The sequence below is a fragment of the Erpetoichthys calabaricus genome, chromosome 18, assembly GCF_900747795.2.
Source record: "Erpetoichthys calabaricus chromosome 18, fErpCal1.3, whole genome shotgun sequence".
Lineage (NCBI taxonomy): Eukaryota > Metazoa > Chordata > Cladistia > Polypteriformes > Polypteridae > Erpetoichthys > Erpetoichthys calabaricus.
Genome location: NC_041411.2, coordinates 17,684,818 through 17,705,521, shown reverse-complemented (window position 1 = coordinate 17,705,521; position 20,704 = coordinate 17,684,818). Strand labels below are relative to the sequence as shown.

Genomic DNA, 20,704 nt, shown 5'->3' with positions numbered 1-20,704 from the left:
TTACCATATGGGTGACATCAACAGCTTGAATGTTTGATGTGGCACAGCAATAAAAATTCAAAGGTCTTTATTTATACATCCAAAATCTCACAAGGTTGAGCATGTTCTTGTTTCCTCTGTGGCTTGGGTTCAAGCCAGGCTGTATCTGAATCAGCAAACAGCTTTTACTGCCATGGTCTTGATGCAATACAGCTTTCTTGGCCTCCTCAAATCTATAATGACTTTTTCAATGCTATTACTGTACATATTTGGGAGACGCCTTTACCCAAGGTGACTCACAAGCTCAGCACGTTATAGTCTTTTACATACACTTAAGTAAACTGACTCTCTAAAGGTCAGGGGGCAGGGGACTGAATTGGCAACCTTGAGGGTTCAACATTAAGATCTGACCCTGTTGTGCAGCTTTTTCCTATCCTATATTCCTTGGCCTATATTTCTATATCTTCCCATTATTGAACCTTTCCCTAACTCTCCCTTAAATGGTTTGGTCTGGCAGAAATTTTTCTTTTATATCCCATCTTGGGAGACTCCAGGGCAAGCCCCAAAATAATTCCCAGGAAATGAGATTCCCATGGCCTCCAGAGTAACCACCACAAGACAATGTCACCCTTAAAGTACTACATTCCCTTTAAAATGGGTCAGACTTCAGTCAAGTTATATCTTTATTTAGGTTAACAGGATGGCACCTCGTTCCTGTGGTATCTGTCTGCTGCCACCAGTAAGGATGGAGGAGATTCTCTGGCTTAATGATGTGAAGACTGGGCCCAGAAGATTTAATATTCAGAAGGGAGCCACAAGTTATACTTGCATAACTGCTTCCATCTATTATTCTAGCGGAACCCAGGATGGAGACTGGTCCTTTTGGAGGATATAATTACAGGAGTTCTTTCACACTAATAGGACATGTACTGTGATTACCTGATGGCTCATGTTTTATCACATTGGGATGCATCGAACATTTTTATCTACCCTTCTCAGATTTCTTTTGAGACTGCTTCCTGCTCAATGCAATTCTGATAGCACTTTTATCAAAGACAATCTTTTTTTCACCATTGCGAATCACATTCATAACTGTACTATTTGACAATAACATCAACATTCTGCTGAGCATCTTTACCAATGTTGGTCTACTTTGTACCCAGTTCTAAATGGCATTAGACAGATTTCAAAACCATTTTAAATGGGACAACTGTAGGATTGCAAACTACAAATAGAGGTGTCATATCTCTTGAGGTGTAGTGACAGAGTTAATCTTTTAATCCGATACACAGACTGGGATGGGTATGTTGCTGTACTCATACAACAAGAAAGGCACAGCTCATTGACTAGTTGTGAAATTAGCTTCATTAAGGTTCTGAAAAGACTGGCACTAAATAGGTATAAAAGAACAACATGGCTGAACTTCAGTTATACAAATGTCATATTTCTAGGTCTAGCTGCCATGTGGTGTGGCTTTCAGAAAGGGGTGGCTTTTAATTATTTATTTACTTATGTCACGCACAAATCTATCTAAAAGGTCACCAGAAGCAGGGCGCCAGCAACGTTTTTAAGATTTACAGATTATTTTCCTTTCACTTTTTCCTGCTCTGCTGTTATGCATGCGAGTTTCCTCCGTCAAGTGTCTCTCACCTCTCCACACCAACCAGATCGCCGTGCTAACGGCCACTTCCCTCTCTTGCAGGCATACAGGTGCTGATCGTGTGCAACAGGCTGCTGAAGTCTAGAGGGAGAAGACACAATCAGAACGACTACTTGTTGCACCTAACACAGCCCATCTCCACGGCAACAGGGAAAATACAATTAAAAACAGGGAGGCGAGCAGAAGCCAGCTGGATAAGCGTGTGCACCTCACCTTTGGAACAGAGGACATGAAGTAGCCATGCAGAGGTGGAGGGAGAGGGATTTTCTGTTTCCAGTGGAACAGCAGAGGAGAGGCAAATCGTTCCATTAACAGGAATGTGCTACAGTTTGCCTGGTGGATGTGAAAATGCTATGACATCGGCCGAAAGAAGAAGCACTAACTGACAGCTCTGCAGTCTGGCAACCTTGTGCTAGGAGCAAGTTGGAAGGCCATTGTGTGTGTCAGGAACAGGACAGCAGCAGTGCATTGTATATGACTGGAAAGCAGCACCTGTCACCAAGGCTGTCCACTCACCTACAGCAGAGCTAAACGTGTCCCTGCTTCATCAGCCTCCTTCACTGCACTCTCTCTCTCTCTCTCTCTCTCTCTTTCTCTAACTCTCTCTCAGGAGGAACATGGGATGTCGTCAAAGCTCGGAGGAAAAGGAGGCCGCTCGGCGTTCTCGCAGAATCGACCGACACCTGCGCTCTGAGAGTCAGCGGCAACGCCGTGAGATCAAGCTTCTTCTCCTTGGCACCAGCAATTCAGGAAAAAGCACCATAGTGAAGCAGATGAAGATAATCCACAGTGGTGGCTTTAACTTGGAGGCCTGCAAAGAGTACAAGCCCTTGATCATCTACAATGCCATTGATTCCCTGACAAGAATCATAAGAGCCCTGGCAACCCTCAAAATTGAGTTTCACAACCCTGACAGAGCCTATGACGCTGTCCAGCTGTTTGCACTGACTGGTCCTGCCGAGAGCAAAGGGGAGATCACACCAGAGCTGCAGGGGGTCATGAAGAGGCTCTGGGGTGACCCAGGTGTCCAAGAGTGCTTCTGTCGCTCCAATGAATATCACTTGGAGGATAATGCTGCTTACTATCTTAATGACCTTGATCGCATTGCTGCGGTTGACTATATCCCCACCGTTGAAGACATTCTCCGGTCCCGAGACATGACAACTGGGATCGTAGAAAACAAGTTTACCTTTAAAGAGCTGACATTCAAAATGGTAGATGTGGGTGGACAGCGCTCCGAAAGAAAAAAATGGATTCACTGTTTTGAAGGGGTCACCGCAATAATATTCTGTGTGGAGCTCAGCGGCTATGACCTTAAGCTGTATGAAGATAATCAAACGGTAAGTACAATGGCTTCATTTGTTTTTCCTGGGTGTCTCACCAACTTCCTCCTGACAAAAATCAGACTGCTTGAAGAGCAAAATTTCCAGTAAATGCAGATAGTTTAGTGGAGGCCCGCAGTGACAAAGCTTTGGGGCAGGGTTTCCTATATTTTTCCCTGACTTTACATGATACACTAGAACTTCTGATTCCCCAGGTACTTTTTGGCATGCTACATAATTCACAAGGCAAAAGCTTCTGATTAGCATCAAATCATCAAACTTTCTTTACACCAAGGTTGTACACGTTTAGCTCAGATTGATTAATCCAAATCTAATTGTTCCAATTTAGAAAGTGGTATAGTTCAGGAAAGGAGATTTCAGGCTTGCTCAGACTGGGTCTGGGTGTAATATGAAGACAGCATTAATAAACAGTGGCTTGGATGATGGGAAAGATTTTCTTTATCAGGATCATTTGAATAAGCCATAACCATCCATACATTTTCAGGATGTGGTATCAGAACCTGTTCCTGCAGTTTTGGGGAAAACCTTTCTAAATCAGATTTGCATTGCATGAGCATAACCAACATGTGGAGGATCCAGCCTTTTAAATACATCCGTTCATTTCTGAACATGATTAATCCAAGGGCAACGTCAGGCATAAGGTCTGGCACTCCACCTACTATATTTAAGGTTCCTGCCATTGCAGGAAACGGGGCCAATTTAGAGTTAGTAATTAACCAGATATACATGTTTTTGTGAAATACCAGGAGAAAGCCCATGTAGATAGAGAGAGAACATGTAAACATTTTACAGATAGGGCCAGGATTTCAACTCAGATTTGTGGGGCTGTGAGGCGGTACTGCTACCTTCTGTTCCCCATGGTCAGACTTGGTAAAAGTGCACAAACTACCATATTTACAGTCAACAAGATTTGAGAGAGACTCTGATACATTTTATAAATCCAGCATTTCAGTTTTTTGGCTAAATGTTATCGATGCAGAATGTCCACTGTATTGTTATATGGATATTTGTGTGCATATTTTTGTATTTTGCTGTGAATGTGATGAATATTTTGCATATTTTAATCTGTGACATTTTGCAAAGCCAAAATGATCATCATGAGTTCCAGTTTTCATAATCTAGGATCCTCATGATTTTTTTTTCTTTTAATCTCTTTAACATTCCACACTTTGTGAATGTGGGTTTCCCTTAATCCATGGCAAAAAATTACAACCAGTATCCTCAAGCATTTGAAAGTCTTACTACATCTGTAGTGGTCATCATTTGTAATACTTTGTAATACCTTGTTGACCTGAATATGCCAATCTCTCAGATCTATTCTGTGATTTGCCAGGATTGTGCTATTATCCAGGATAATATAGGAAAAGTTAAGATGACAATTGCCACCAAAAATATAGTGTACTTGAAAACATAACATTTAAGACATAGCTTCTTAGAGACAGAAAATGCAACCACCATAATGTTGTGTTAAAGAAAGATGATAAGTAAATAAAGTGTTAAAGCTTAGGCAGCAAAATGCGTCCACAAGCAAGCAAAAGGATGGAGTGACAATGTGATAATAGCTTGAATTTAAATGACAATGCATTTAGGGTTAAATTGTTATTTACTAACAATGAGGCGGGCATTTCCCTAAAGCCATACCACATAGCCTGACCACACCAACAGAGAAACAGTAAGCATGTCATTAACAGGATAATGCACTGCAGCATGGGGTTGTCAAAAGCAGTGACACATCATGGTAATGTAGAAAAGGGTGAGGCTTTACAGTTGTGGAGCACAGGTTCTGTACATTTTTTTTGTTTTAACATTTTGCTTTATGCATCTAGTGATTTTTTGTGACTTCAACATTATAAGGTCATGTTGGATATGAATGCTATCAATTGGAATGGGAAAGGGCTTAAATCATGTAAAAAAGAGACATTTGGTACATCCCTCTGCCATATATGAAACAGTAAATTTAGATACTCTTCCCCCCACAACATACTAGATGCATCTCTAAGACACCATGCTTTGTGAACTGTAGGAATCTACTTGAGTGATGCCACTCCAGGTAATCGCTCAGATAATTAAGAGAGAAATTTCTGCATCTCGTTCATAAAAGTAAAAAACCTCCTCACTCCTTTAACTGAAGATGAACAAGTGATGATGGAAGCACCACTGCGCCATATAATCTATGCTTATTTTAAACCTGTGAAGATTTTCCACAAGCAGGCTGGTCCAACAGGATTATTGCTCACAAATATTTAAGCTGATCATCCAAACTGAGGAGGAGGGGAGGATATTGCAGTTCTGATCTCTCTGTACCTCTGTTTTATCGCCCACTCCAATCTAATGAGCAATCCTAAGCACTCCATGTCACAATTTGTGCTGTAAGAAAGATTTGGATGAAAGGGATTTCAGATTGTAGCTGACATTCAAGTGGGCTGGTCCATACATCAGTAATCTCCAGGGGGTGGCAGATATTCTTCTCCATCAAGCGAGGTGAAACACTGTCATGTGGGGCATGAGGCAAAGAAGCTCTTAGCTTAAGCCACACAAAAACTAATGCATAGAACCATTTATAAATCGGGCCCTTACCAAGTCTGCTGCATAGCTCTAGTCCAGCAGCTTTGTAATCCCAGTTTGACAGAGATGTTCCCTGACCTTAATGCACTAATATTGCGGGTGACGCATTAAGAAAGTAAAAATGTACAAGTGACCGAGAGATGCTGTAACCACTGATTGCACCTGCTTATTGCGATTGTTTAGAAGGTTGTGCTCGCAGGCACATGTAGTGTGAATGATTCATAGCATTAGAGGTTGAATCATCGACGTTACGTAGCTGGGTTGTGGCTGATGAATCTCAACATTATCATGAGCAGGTTTATAGAGCACAGGTCAAGTAAGGTACCATACTGAACACACAGAATAACAAACAGATTAGAGAGATACTCTTACTCCTTGATAAGTCTGAATTTTTAGTGCTGTAATTTTTAGTGTTACTACATGTCACCAAAATTTCAAGACTTCAACATGGAACTCAGAGAAATTTAGAGTTGAGCAGGAAACCGTACAATGTAACCTGAGAATCTCCACTTCCCTCATGTCACATCTTTCATGGTTCCAAGAAATTGAGGTACATTTTACAAGCTGCTGCTTGCTTAACATTCCCATTTCTGAACTAAGACAAAAGCTAAAGCCTCTAATGCCTTTTTCAGCATACAGGCAGCCAGGCAGAAAATCCTGTGACCCAATTTTATTTGCTTGTGACCAAACAATGCATCTCATTTGAATTACATAGCAGCAGCAATGTGACTCACATTGAATGTACTGTGAAGCTCTTAACAGCTGGAGTGGGCTCACTATATGGACTCTTAACATCACTATCTCTACAAAGGACAAATATAAGGAATTCACAGATACACCATTTATGATGATGCCTACTTAAATTTTTATGTAAAATTTCCTTTCTTCTCAAATTATGGTACTGATTAGTCATAATTTTGCTATAGTAATTAATGGTCATCTTTTAAATGCCAATTTTGGCCTTCCAAATCAGAGGTAAGGCTGCAGACCAGTTATGCATATTTTCACTCAAACAGGATTCAAGAAACTGCTGGTTTTAATAATATTGATTAATTAGTTATTAAGTAAGGGTTTCTGCATAGTGGAGCAGTTATTAGGATGGCTGCCTCAAATCTCTAAAGTCCTGAGATCAAATCCATGCACTTTCATTGTCTGGGCAGGTTTACACATCCTCCCTGTGTCTGTATGTGTTGGGCTGCAACTCTCAATGGCCATACGTAGATGGATAGATGGAGTACTAATGGGCTACATTATCAATGGATTTTGTATTGCATGGATGTCACTTACTCTGGGCCTACTGTCATTTTGAATGCAAAATTAAGATAAGAAGTGGAAGCTATTTTATTTTTATTGAATGTATTGCTGGCACTTCACAGTTCCACAGTCCTTGGTCCATATCCCAACCTGGTCACTGTCTGCATGAAATCTGCACATTTTGCCAATGTCTGTGTTTAATCCCACATACCAAGGATGGCAGATATTAAGTTAAGTGGCAACTCTACACTGACAGTGAAATTGTGCAAATGTGTGCCCTATGCCCTCGAAGGACTGGGATCAGCCTTGTGCTCACCTTTGCCAGGACAGAGTCTGGGCTCTGCAACCCTCAAACAAATAAATGTGTTTGATAATGGATGGATTATTATGTTTTACTTAACTTTTGATAGCGGACAGATTATGTTGAAGGTCAATTAACTATGTTGTATTTGTAAATATGTATAGGGCTCTAAGTGCTATATTAAAAAAAATAAAATTTTGCTCTTTGTCTAACATCATAGTTCAAGTCATTATTGAATTTCTGACATGAATGTACAAGTTAAATGCACATTTTCATTTAAACTCACCTAAGTATTTACTGTATCATATTATTATGTACTAGCTTAATAGAGCAGAAAAGGCATAATTATTATTATTAAAATCAATCTGCAGGTTATATTAATTAGCAGATTAATTAATTAGCGCAATATTTAGTATGCTGGGTTTTTTTTTAAAACAAACATCATTCCAAATATTTTTCCAAGTACACAGCCACAGTATCTGACCATTTGTTATAGCCTGAAAACAGGCCATTTAGGGGATATGCCTCAGAGTCCCAGGAAGAGAATAAGACCAGCTTTCTACCTCTGGTCCAGCATCTTGTGTCTGCTTCCTTAGCAGCTAATCCACAATGCCCAAATAATAGCAGAGGAGCTCATCTCTGTTCATACAGACTATAGCCTATAGATTTTAATACCACTGAGTCAGTAATTAATAATGGCAGAAGTACTTTGTTTTGTGGGTGCTCCAGTTCTATCTCTCACAACCCCAAAGATGTGCCAGTTGGGTTGATTTAACAACAGGAAATTAACCAAGTGCAAAGGTGTCTGGATGTAGCATGTGGAACTGCAATAGACTGGTGTCATGTCCAGGGCTCTTTACTACCTTGACCTGATTGCTGCCTGGATAGGGTGAAGGCCTGTGACCCTGATTTGGATTAACCATATTTGAGGATGGCCCTAGACCGTCCACCATGCTGTACGCAGGAAGTAACCAAATGGTTATAGATTTTTCAGAGATGTTCTCATTTAAGTTGCTCTTGTATTATTTCACTCTCATGAAGATCTGCTGTTGACCATCTCTTTACAAAGATTTTGAAGCATGTGTACGTAAACGTTAAGGAGATGGGAATTCATTTGCTGCAAAGTGTTAATTAAACTGAAACTCTAAATAAAAGGCTCTGTTATGCTTATAGATTAAATCCTTGTTTAAATATCTACAGTATCCCTAGATACAAAAGTATGTGAGGTTGTAATGAATCTGATTTTTATTTATATTTATTTAACATAGAATATTATTCTAGTCTCTTCAATTTCAGGCTGATCATTTCTTGTTGAATAAATACCAAAATATTTCAGTGCTGTCAGGATTGAAGTGCTATTGACACTGTACTCTGCTTGCACGATTTACATCTTCACTTGTGGCTCGTGACAGGAATATTCTTATTTCTGTCTAGATTACTCAAAACAAGTAATCATCTTTACAAGGAAAACAATTGGAAAAATATACAAACATGCACTGCTGTAGCCTAAAATATCAACCACAGCTCAGGGGTGACAGCATTGCTTACTCTAATCTTTTTCATGCTGCTGGGTTACTCTGAATACAAAATATAAGAAAAAAAATTACTCTGTTTAAAAGAGGAGTTGTTCTGCATGCCAGTGTTTAAGAGCTGGGTTTTTAAAGAGCTTCAAGGAGACAAGCTTTGAAGCTGTAGTACGTGGTGAGATGAGCTGCTGTACTCCTTGTTCAAAATGAATTGAAACCAGCTTCTGTTGGGGCAGATGAACTCCTCTCAACATACAGATTAAGACGAAGGAAACTCAAAAGTTTAGTTAAGATATGTGCAATGCAAAACAGTATAATATCACACCATGTGACCTTTTTCACTAGATGCTGGACTAGTTATTTAGGAGTAGAACTATACAGCTAATGCATAACATGACTAATACAGGAAGAGCAAAAAAGTAAACCTACTGTATTGTGATAAGTGAACATTTACGTGATCAGTATCTTGATCCAATTCTATTTTGCTTCTTGCAGCCTAGTAAAAACACTGTCATGTGGGATTTCAAGGATCTAATTGGAGGGAATATTTAGGGCTGCATGCGTGTGCCAGATGTTATTCAGTCATGAAACTGTTCTGCATATTTTCAATTCAATTCAACTTAATTCAATTTATTTTTGTATTGTATTCTTCACTGACTGCAGTCTCAGAGCGCTGTGACAAGTTCTCAGGTAAAATGCAAGTACAGAATTTACAAATTACTAAATAGAGAATTGGTACACATAGAAACCTGTTAAAACACACAAAAAACAAAGTAGAAACCAATTAATATTAATGGACGCCAACAATATCTGTCCATTAACTAATTATTGAACTATGGCCAGTTGATATAGTTCAGTTCTTCATCATCCACTCTGCCATGAAGTAGCACTTCCCAGCTTGATACCTTCAAGCTCGATTTAATTTTGTCATTGAAGCTCTGTTCTTACTTGAAAGGGTATCATCTTTATCTTTGTCAATCTTTTGTCAAGATTGACTACCGTAACACTGCAAATCAAACCAAAAGTTTAAGGTACAGAAACAGTTTTTAAAAGGTACTTTGTTAATGTTGTCAACAGACATTGAATTGATAAACTGAATGTTATTCTTCCTGTAAAATGTATGTATGGTCAATGTGGAGATGGAAAAGAGGCATGGCAGCAGTGTGCATGTACTTTAAAGATAGTAAATGCTTAGGGGTGAACACAAAAGCAACACTTTTCAAATTTCACAATGGGCAGTTGACTTTGAAGTCATGTACTTAAAACTAGACACATATGTCATCAAGTGATTATCAATTTTTTGTTCATTTGGAGCAATCCTATTTACAATTATAGACTACACATGTAGAAAGGTACAATAAATTTCCTGTCTGCGGCTATACACCTCAGGACTGGTTTATGCATTTCAAATCTATAGCGGTTCATCAGCATTCTTTACGAGTGAGAGAAGGATATTCACTTTCTAGTAGTATCTCCACTGGTCACCTCTCTGTTTTATGAATACAGATGGGGTTTCTGTTCTGCACACTACTGGCCTCTTAAGTAAATATACTGTAAGTTAAAACTATTGAAATGGGTATGTGAAAGCAAATTGGTTTATTACATGAATATAATGTACAGAAGTCAGCAATAAGGTTTCAAGTCGATATGGTCTTGAGAGTAGTATCTGTTAACAAGGAATCACACGACTGTTAGTGTGTTTGGAAATACAGTACAATCAACATTTCTCTGATTATTGTGGACAAAATACAAGCTATTCTTTCAATTGCCTGAGCAAGACTGGAACTAAGAGGGATTATTTCCTGTAATGTAGTGTTCTGGTTGGCAGATTTTATATTCCAGAGATTGCTGTTGTGGCAGTGTATAAATGCCATACTTAATTACATTCACTCACGGAGATCTGGCCAGCTGACTGCAAGCTGAGAACAAGACTGATGGCATTGCATAAATAATTAAACAAATGGACACATTCATTTCCTGTAACCAGCAGGTGACTAGTTCGCTAGTAAAAAGTCGGGGAACAGTAGATCTAGATGAAAACTGCAATGGGGCAGTATCTCAGTTTTTTTCACTAACATAGTGTTAAATAACAAAACACCCACGATTAGCAGCAGGCAGTTTTACGCACCAGCTGCAAGCTGCATTTGGGGGTTGGAATAGGCCAGAGAAGCAGAATCAAAAAAAAAATCAGCTGCTGTAAAATGACATGGAATGAACAACACTGTAAAACATAAGAAAGAGTCCAGCTAACAGTCTACACAGAATCTTGCAGGTGAACAGATGAAGCCTGGACAGCTACTCATAAAAAATATAAAATTGAAGGTCACTGTTTGAAAGCTAACTGCCCCATATCTCATGTTTTACAAGATATCAAATGTTTACGAACCTCACAGCAATACAAACAAAAAGGGGCACAGAGATAACGACTGTTATTCTTCTAGTACCTCTCGGAATTAAAACCAGAAAATGACGGAAGTTTTGCTAGGAGACAGTAAACGCATAGGACATGAAAGATAACGTGGCCTGAAGCCCAGGTTAGCTTCTAGATATAAGAAATAATTTGTCCTTTCATTTTAAATAAATGTTAAAAAAATGTGTCGACCGCATTTAATTAAATACTGCTTATCATTAATCTAAGATTCATTATTCAGAAATAGGGCCAACCTCAACCAATTTTCTTGGGTGTCCTGGTTTTACCCCTTGGTTTTAAGGGAGGTACATTACTCAAAAATTAAAGTCCCTTTAGTATTATTGATGTGTGATGCCAACATCTCTTCCTTACAGCTTCTTAACACCTTCCAGTTCCAAAACTTCTCACAATATACACTCATGGTAGTGCAATTCATGGAAAAGTGGCACAGACAACTACATTGCATTGATTTGCAATCTTGTTAAATGTTACCTGATCGTATTGGCCTTAAATATATAAAAATATATTATTTCTGGGGCAAGTGAAAGAATTAGGACAGCATTTATCTTATAATTCTGCTTTTGTACTGACTGGATTAAGTAAATATTAGAGCAGGGATTTTTGAAACCAAACATTTTTCCATGCTGAAATGAAAGTATTTGCCAAGAGCTCACTACACAAGAAGCATGCTAAAAGTTAGAGCAATGTAACTAATTTTACCTGGAGGCAATGGTATGGCCTACATTGTATTAAGTCCAAACTTAGGTTTATCCAAGTAAAGGTGAAAGCCACTTACAGTGCAAAGGTGAGCCTTCAACAGAAAACAGAAGATGCAGTATAGCAGTATAAATGGACTACAGAATAGAAGTCCTAAGGGAGAAAACTGAAAATCTAGTAGCTCCCTCATCAAGTTGATACAGAGTAATCATTTTAGTACCTGAAAACAAATACAATAAAAAATAAGGATATTATGTATTGCAGACCTATGTTCCTACTGATTCAAGATTTTAAAATCCCTATAAAACAGTACCAAACAGAAAACAAGATGCGCCTATAAATCTTCAAACTCAAAACCTTCACACTATGAGATCCTTGAGCATTTACTGAAATCCTCAAGAAAAGATAAAGAGCACTCTTCGCTGATCACAGGATGTTTAATTTACACCTTTTATTACTTTATGTAAAGATAACCTCCTTTGTTACGCTTCTCTTCTGACTGCACCCCTGCCACCATAACCAATTTGTAATAATACTGGGAGAAATATGAAGTGACTCCTATATAAAACATGAGGGCATTTAAGCTACCTGGAAAATGAAAATAAGTTATATTGACCCAAAGAGCTTGCAGTATTGACTGTAGCAATCCATTGTAATGAATGCACATGTCAACACCAATTTACTACTGGTGGCAGTGTGTGTCTAACATGGTGCAAACTGATAGGATGATAACATTCCTATTAAAATATATCTAGTGTTAGCATTTCAACATACAACATGTTGTTATTACAGTAATTCAACATTTACTGTAATTTGGCATTACTAGTTATACAAGTACTTCTCGAGCTGTTTACTACTGCACATGTCATCACCAAATCCAACATTATTTTTCCTTAAATATGCTATGATCTCTGACTTCTTAAATCCATTGTTTTCTTACATCATATTTAAGTATTTCCTCCTTAATAACATAACAAATTAAAGAAAAATATATTACTCTAATAATAACGATAATTCTCATGAGAAATTAAAAATTAATTAAAACTTTCTCTGGAATATAATATGCATCCACCGTAGAATGTGAACATACAAAAAAGTTTTATCTTAATTAAAACATTTGAAATTGAATGTATAATAATTAAAACTCCCACCAGCAAGAAGACAACAAGATGAGATATAATGTGTAATCATTAATCACTGTTTAACAAAGTGTCCATGGTGTAAATACATAAAAAAAGATAGCCACAAAAGGAAAATTTATACCGTAATTTCAGTTAAATAATATTTCATCCACTTCCTAAATCAGCTTAATGCAGATGGAGATCAGATTGATAGAGCCTATTCTGTCAACATTAGGAAGAATGAGGGAACCAGCCATGGATGGGGAGTTAGCCAGTTATACTTCACTTTAATAACAGTACATAGTGATTTTAGATATAATAGTAGTAAAGCGAGTGAGAGGATTGGATTAAATGTAATGTTTGCTAGCCCTTCTTGACCTATTCTGTCCAGCTTCACTCCATTATTTGTTTTCCCCCAGCCGCTCTGCTCCAGTTGACATCTACACTGCAAATGCGCTGCTGCTTGGAAAGATCTCTAAATGCAGGACTCCTAGGAACAGATTTTTAAATTTGTGTTTAATCACAGGGAAAATTATAAGAAAACCACATACTGTAGATCTGATGTGAAAAGTAAAACATATAAAGAGTTTTCAACATATGCTTACAGGATAATTAAAGGTTATGGATTTAAACATGACCTACTTCCTATAGATTTCTAGAGATGGTGATAAAACAATCTGACATTTAGATTGTTAATATTTTAGTACTGTACCTATTTCTGACACATTTATTCCCCCGCTGATAACGACTTTAATAACAAGACTATATCAGTATCTACTGGCAAATCTGGTGGCTGCCTTCATACATAGATGTATGCATAACATTTGAGAAGGCTAAACTGTCCTTAAACAATTCAATTACAAAACAACCAATTTTTCCATATCTTCATATCTCTTCTCTCCACTACAAGTACCAAATGTTTATTTTGGGTGCCTTAGAAACTAATAATATGAGCCAACAATTACAGATACCATTTCACACATGAAAAAGGCCTGAAAGTGTACGACCTTACTAGGCAGCTATATCTGAGTTAGCCATCCAGAATGGCTTGACATCAGTTTGAGCTCAAATACTTTTACTGCGTCAACCTTTATAATGCAAAACTAATGTGCTCCAAAGCAGAGTTCTGCAGCGTAACAATACCACACTTACAAAAACATATCCTGTACTACCATGTGCAGCCCTGAACCTAAATATAAAAGTGCAGATCAAGTAAAGGTTCTTCACAAAGTGGGAGTTGAAGCCAATATAGGACACCCCACAAAAAACAGGCCAAAAACAAGGACCACTGACTGCTTAAGTGTGGCTAAAGACATGCCTCTTGAATGGCAGAGGTATGCAGGATGTAGGGAAATGGCTGAAGTATATACACAGTTCAAGATGTGCAGTTTTCCATTATTTGGCAATGTGGAGTAAAGGCTTCTTAACTTTGTCAAAGCCTCTCAGAGAACACTTGATTTTTAAGGTATCCTACCTGTTCCAGTTATTAAAATTGGCCACGAAGATTTCATTTCACTGTTATGCCTGCTGTTTTGTTATATCATAACTTAACTAAACATTTCCCCTAATTTAATTCCAATTATAAAGAAGACGTAACACTCTTGACACTGCCCTCTCCAAGCTCTCTGCATCTTATGACCATACTTCAGAATTAATAATAATAATAATAATAATTCATTACATTTATATAGCACTTTTCTCAGTAATTCTCTCATCTTGACTTCTGTGATTAGACCTTGAACACCTACATATCTAACAGTTCCAGGAACCCCTCTTCCCTAAACAGAGCAGTGTCATCATCAGGAGTGGCTTGCTGCAAACCAACATTGGTAGGCAATTAGCTGTTATCCACACATCTTTGAAAACGAATAAAGAAACAGGAGCTAGCGGTGAAATGAAAAGCAGAACCTCAGTTCAATCCACACTAATTAAGACACAGTGCAGAGAGCTTGGTACAGAGATACAAATCAATTGCTTTTGAAGATTTGGAGTCAAACAAGCTGTGTATGCCAGTTATTAATCTTAGTCAGTGGTGCAGGATTTAAGGAAGCAAAGCTTCTGTAACCATCAGGTGCCAGTCTTACATTCAAATGAAGATGAATTCATAAATTATGTGCTTCCCCAAATGCTGGTATTAATAATTCTGTAACATTACTTATTATTTCATTTTTAGGAAGTGAAGAATTTTAAACAAAGAATTTTCTCTGATTTGTATGGTACATACTCTTTCCTCAAAGAATACCCAGGTCAAGATACAAATGCAGTTTCCTGAAGCTGTAAGGCACCAGTGCTATCCGGTGTGTCACTAAGCCACACTTAGGCCGGCATCATCCCACCCAGGCTCAAGTCAGAAAGCATGTCACACTTAACAGCAGCAGTCGTTGAATCTTGCTGCCTTGACAATGCTAGGTTATATGACTAGGAATCACAGGAGATGACAAAATACACAAGCACCCCACAATTTTTCACGTCAGTTTCAAATTTCCAAAGTATTATGTGCTTCCCACATTTGATAGATAATTAATATGCTTTCTGAAAGTTCCAGCTTCTGTATGAAGGTTTTCCAAGTAAGGTGACTTCAGCTATACACTTAGCTCGTGCTTTGTACCCTCCCCCATCATAACCTATAGTGTATGGGGGAGGAGTGAAAGCTTTAGATTCGTCAAAAATTTCGATCTCCGGTTTTCGACAGACCTCGACATTCTAGGGTCCCCGATACCAATAACATCGATATCTCAATGATAGGTGTGTGTCTGTCTGTCTGTGTGTCTTTTTGTGTGTATCAGTTTCTTGAGGACAGTCTAGAGATAAAAAGGCCGGACAGAAATCTAAGCCTGCTATGAGATGACAATGTGGCGATTAGTTTTTGAGCCAAATCATGCAAGAGAAAGAGGCACTCTAGAGGAACCCTCAAATACCGTAATTCTGTAATTAATTATGAATTCTTTTTGTCAATTTCAATTGTAATGACCTATTTACTGATCAGAAAGATCAACATCAGAGCAGCAAATAATTACTAAAATGTTACAGAACAGTTTGGGTAACTTGGTTCCTAGGGCACAAAGCCTACTGACGCACACATCCATCCTCTCATGGTATGATAAATGGGAGACAATTCTCTCTTTAATTTGTGCAGTCCAGAACACCCATTTTTCTTTGCAGTCATAATGTGTGCGTTGCACTTTCAGCTGACAGTTCATTGATTATCAACTCTCACATACACAATATCACACTCATACAACTTAACACAAAGTTGTAACTCATTACAAAACACCATGACTGAATCAATGGGTGTTGCACTACACAACTGGCGGTCACAACTGTGCGCTGCATCTGTCCACTACTCACTAGGATTATACAAATGAAACCTATGACTAAAAATGGTTGAAAAACAATGCTGTGTGACACTGGCTTTAGTTGACCATAATAATTCAATGGACCCATTGCAAAGTTGCAAAAGCATCAACTACACTGCTACTTCACAATGACAGAATTTCACAGAAATGTATAGTGTTATTTTTTTTATTTACAAGGATCCTGGAGGGGGCATGGGAGTTTGCCCAACCAGTCCATATGTGTTTTGTGGATTTGGAGAAGGCATTCGACCGTGTCCCTCAAAGCATCCTGTGGGGTGTGCTCCAAGAGTACGGGGTACAAGGCTTGTTGTTACGAGCCATCCAGTCCCTGTACAGGAGGAGCAGGAGCTTGGTCCACATTGCCGGTAATAAGTCGGACTCGTTTCCTGTTGAGGTTGGACTCCGCCAGGGCTGCCCTTTGTCACTGATTCTGTTCATAAGTTATATGGACAGAATTTCTAGGTGCAGTCAAGGAGCGGAGGGGGTCTTGTTCGGTGACCTCAGAATCTCATCTTTGCTATTTGCGGATGACGTGGTTCTGTTGGCTTCATCGGACAGTGACCTCCAGCTCTCACTGGAGCGGTTCGCAGCCGAGTGCGAAGCAGTGGGGATGAGAGTCAGCACCTCTAAATCCAAGGTCATGGTTCTCAGCCGGAAAAGGGTGGAATGCTCTCTCTGGGTTGGGAACACAGTACTGCCTCAAGTGGAGGAGTTCAAGTATCTCGGGGTCTTGTTCACGAGTGAGGGAAGAATGGAGCAGGAGGTTGACAGACGGATCAGGACGGCATCTGCGTAATGCGGGCTCTGCAATGGTCCGTCGTGGTGAAGAGAGAGCTGAACCAAAAGGCGAGGCTGTCGATTTACCAGTCGATCTACGTTCCCACCCTCACCTATGGCCACGAGCTTTGGGTAGTGACCAAAAGAGCAAGATCGCAGATACAAGCGGCCGAAATGAGTTTTCTCCGCAGGGTGGATGGACATTCCCTTAGAGATAGGGTGAGGAGTTCAGTTATCTGGGAGAGACTCGGAGTAAAGTCGCTGCTCCTCCGCATTGAGAGGAGTCAGTTGAGGTGGTTCGGGCATCTGGTTAGGATGCCCCCTGGACACTTCCCTGGGGGGGGTGTTCCGGGCATGCACCACTGGGAGAAGGCCACGGGGCAGACCCAGGACACGCTGGAGGGATTACATCTCACGGCTGGCCTTGGAACGCCTTGGGGTCCTCCCAGAGGAGCTGGAGGAGGTGGCCGGGGAAAGGGAGGTCTGGGCTTCCCTGCTTAGGCTGCTGCCCCCGTGACCCGACCTCGGATAAGCCGTGGATAATGGATGAATGGATGGATATTTTTTTATTTGCAAGCACTTGTCTCTTTCTTCTTTTCAATTCCAGCTACAGTAATTGCCTGTTGCAAGATCCAGCTATTTCACTAATTTTTTTCCAATCACTGAATATGTACAGGGAAAATTACTACACAAAAAAATTGAATAAAATGTGTATAGTAACTCTGAGTTAAAATGACATGATGTTTATGACAGTACATAATCCATTTCACATTATATTAGTAAAAATGTTTGCTCGACCAGTTTGGGCCAAACAGATCCAAAATTTATTGTCATCTTAACACTCAAATATAGTATCATGCGCATGCGTGAAGTATTTCTCACCTCAGTGTAGATTTTTCTCTGGGTTGTCCAGTGTTGCTTCGACATACGTGTGCGGTGGGTTAGTAAGTGTGAGTGTGAACGTGTGCGTGCCAAGTGACCCTCTTCAGGGTTCTGGCCTTGGTCCTGATGCCAGTGTGATTCACAAATCCACTTTATTCTTTATTTTTGTAATCAAGTTTTGGAAAGTGAATAAGTGAATATTGATTATGACAGGATATTCTGTTGACTTCATTCACAGTGATGGTCCATGTTAGCTTGATTTGGTTGGACTTCTTATAAAGCATGCTCTCATCAGGTTGACCAAATTTGTTTGGGAAGCCATGGTTGATCTCTTTGTTTATACATTTATAACTGATAATACAAGGCTGTGTATTAAAAGCAATAAGTTTGGAACTTATAGTTACGGTTCTTTTTACTGCTTATTCTTTTGAGGCATGGCTTGGTGGGTTCAGTGGGTGGACTGTGTGGATAATTGTCTACCTCAGATTCCTGATAGTATTGGACATGGCCAATTTCCTTTCCAACTATAATTCATCTTGCAGCTCTGCTGGCCTTTGCTATAACTAACAGTGTGACTTTTAACTTCCAGCGGATTCTTTCTTCTCTCTGTATAACCTGTCACTATTATCTATGCAGCACCACTGTTGTTTGACAAAGTCTTCTTCCCAAAAATTCTTCGTGATGAATCTAACCCAATATCAGACTTAGCACGTTTACCTTCATAGGAGAAGCCTTCCATTGAGATGTTAGGATGCATCACTCTTCTTGGCACTTTTAGATGAAAACTGTAAAATTTGAGGAGTTGTATGGCTTGAATTGAAATAATTTCTACATACAGTTAAAAGATTTTTTCCAATGTGCTTCAGGGTGATAATGTACTCACACCCGAGGGGTACGAAGGGACACTAGGCCAGAGAGGCAGGAGGATCACTGTCAGATGAGAGCTAAGGGAGTGCAAACTGTACTGAAGCATCAGCCCATGATAAAGAGATGCCCAAACCCTTAAAGCTACTTGTGGAGATGAACAATAACTCTGACATTTCTTATGTATTAGGCAAGACTGGGGAAAACCAGGAGGACAAAATTTAATCCCATCAACAGAAAGAAGGAAGTAACGGAAGAAGGGATTCATCTGTCAGACAAAGTATAAGAACTTTTATACAATGTGCCGTCTGTCTGATAGCAGTTAGACTACCTTCAAGAAGATGGTAGCAAGCTACTAGCAAAATGATGGACCCGTGCTAACATTGGTCACTTGATCTTCTTGGAGATTCAACCTATGTAGAAAACATTAAAAGACCTAAGGTGGGACACAGGTTTATGAAGCATTAGGTTAACAGGTGGGCACTGTACTGCTGGTGATGGAAGTATCTGAAAGAAACAATATCAATGACGATGACAGAAAATGAGCTATCCAGTAGATAGCAATAACTGGTAGCCCATACAGGTTCAGACAGTGGAGATCCATTTTAAATTATATGTTGAAATTTTATAACCAAAACAGAATAGCAGCTGAACATTTGGCAATCTTGATATCCAAAAAGCTTTTGATGAAGAATTTCATGACAGACTACACACCAAGCTACAAGCAGCGGTATTGGAATAAACTTAAAGAATAATGGGTTGTGGATGGAGGGTTGTAAATTAAAAGAAGTCAGTGCTGAGGGCCACTATTCTTTTTAAATCTAGATAAACCATTCAAATAAAAAAGGGACATGTATAGATGACACTAAACCAGATGCATTAGCACATCATCGACTCTCAGTTATTCACTATAGATGAACTTGAAGACATTTAGATTTGGGTGGCAAATTAAATCTAATGTAAAGTGTTCTACATAGGAAGTAAAAATAATAAGTCTAATAAAAGAATGTGGGTGTGCCATAGTAAAGAATTCTTTAGCACAGTCCATAAACACAGTACAGAATCAATTAAATTACCTAATAGGATTCTGGGTTAAGTTAAAGGAGGTTATGCTTAAGTATATAATGCACTTACAAGGTCACATCTGAAACTTTGGCTTCCATATTACAAGAAGGACACATCATGGGTAAATGAAGTCCAGCAAAGACCAGCTAGACTAATTCTAGGACTACAGGGTGCGAGGAGAAAAGATTGAAAGAGTTGAATCTTTCAGCCAAAGCAAACTAAGATGAAGAAAACACATGGCAAAACGTGGTAAAGTCAATTTTACAGCATGCCACTATGTAAAGTCATTTTCCAACCCGCTGAATCCGAACACAGGGTTACGGGGGTCTGCTGGAGCCAATCCCAGCCAACACAGGGCACAAGGCAGGAACCAATCCCGGGCAGGGTGCCAACCCACCGCAGCTGATACCAGCTATTACTTTAAAATACATTCTTTATCGAAGAAGCAGGGGGAAGAGATGAAAGTCGGACTTGAGTTAAACTTTGCACAAGTGTTATGAATGTATTATTATTTCATTCAGAGAACCAAGAACACAAGGGATATTCTAGCAAGAGGTATAGTTGAAACAAGCACCTTTGGCACCTTTGAATTCCAGCTTGATATTATGTTGAATATTTTGGGTGAAATGAAATTGACAAGTCAAAACATTTCCTGCATTTGTACGCATGCATCAACAATCAGGCTTATCAGGCACCAGTGTTTGCAGATACCCTGTAGACCCATGTTTTTAAATAGGCACCTATGAACTGGTGACAAACCAAGATAGAAAAAGCTTTTATTCTTAAGTACCAATGTCTTGTATGATCAACAGTGTTGCGTGACTCACTTGTAAAGTGTCTAATTAAAGGAGCTGCGTGCAGAAATATCAACAGCAGCAGATGTT

General features: G+C 39.2%; 2 protein-coding genes across 2 annotated transcripts in view; one reads left to right on the top strand and one right to left on the bottom strand.

Moving 5' to 3' along the window:
- The window catches only part of rsph14 (radial spoke head 14 homolog), a 140,217-nt gene that overhangs the window by 47,377 nt on the left and 72,136 nt on the right, over positions 1 to 20,704 (bottom strand). The window lies entirely within an intron of this gene.
- Positions 1 to 20,704, top strand: part of gnaz (guanine nucleotide binding protein (G protein), alpha z polypeptide) — a 79,406-nt gene that overhangs the window by 17,221 nt on the left and 41,481 nt on the right. The window contains exon 2 of the mRNA XM_028824535.2: positions 1,682 to 2,979. Coding sequence (XP_028680368.1) covers positions 2,257 to 2,979 — 723 coding nt within the window. The 5' untranslated portion in view covers positions 1,682 to 2,256. The remainder of the gene's footprint in view (positions 1 to 1,681; positions 2,980 to 20,704) is intronic.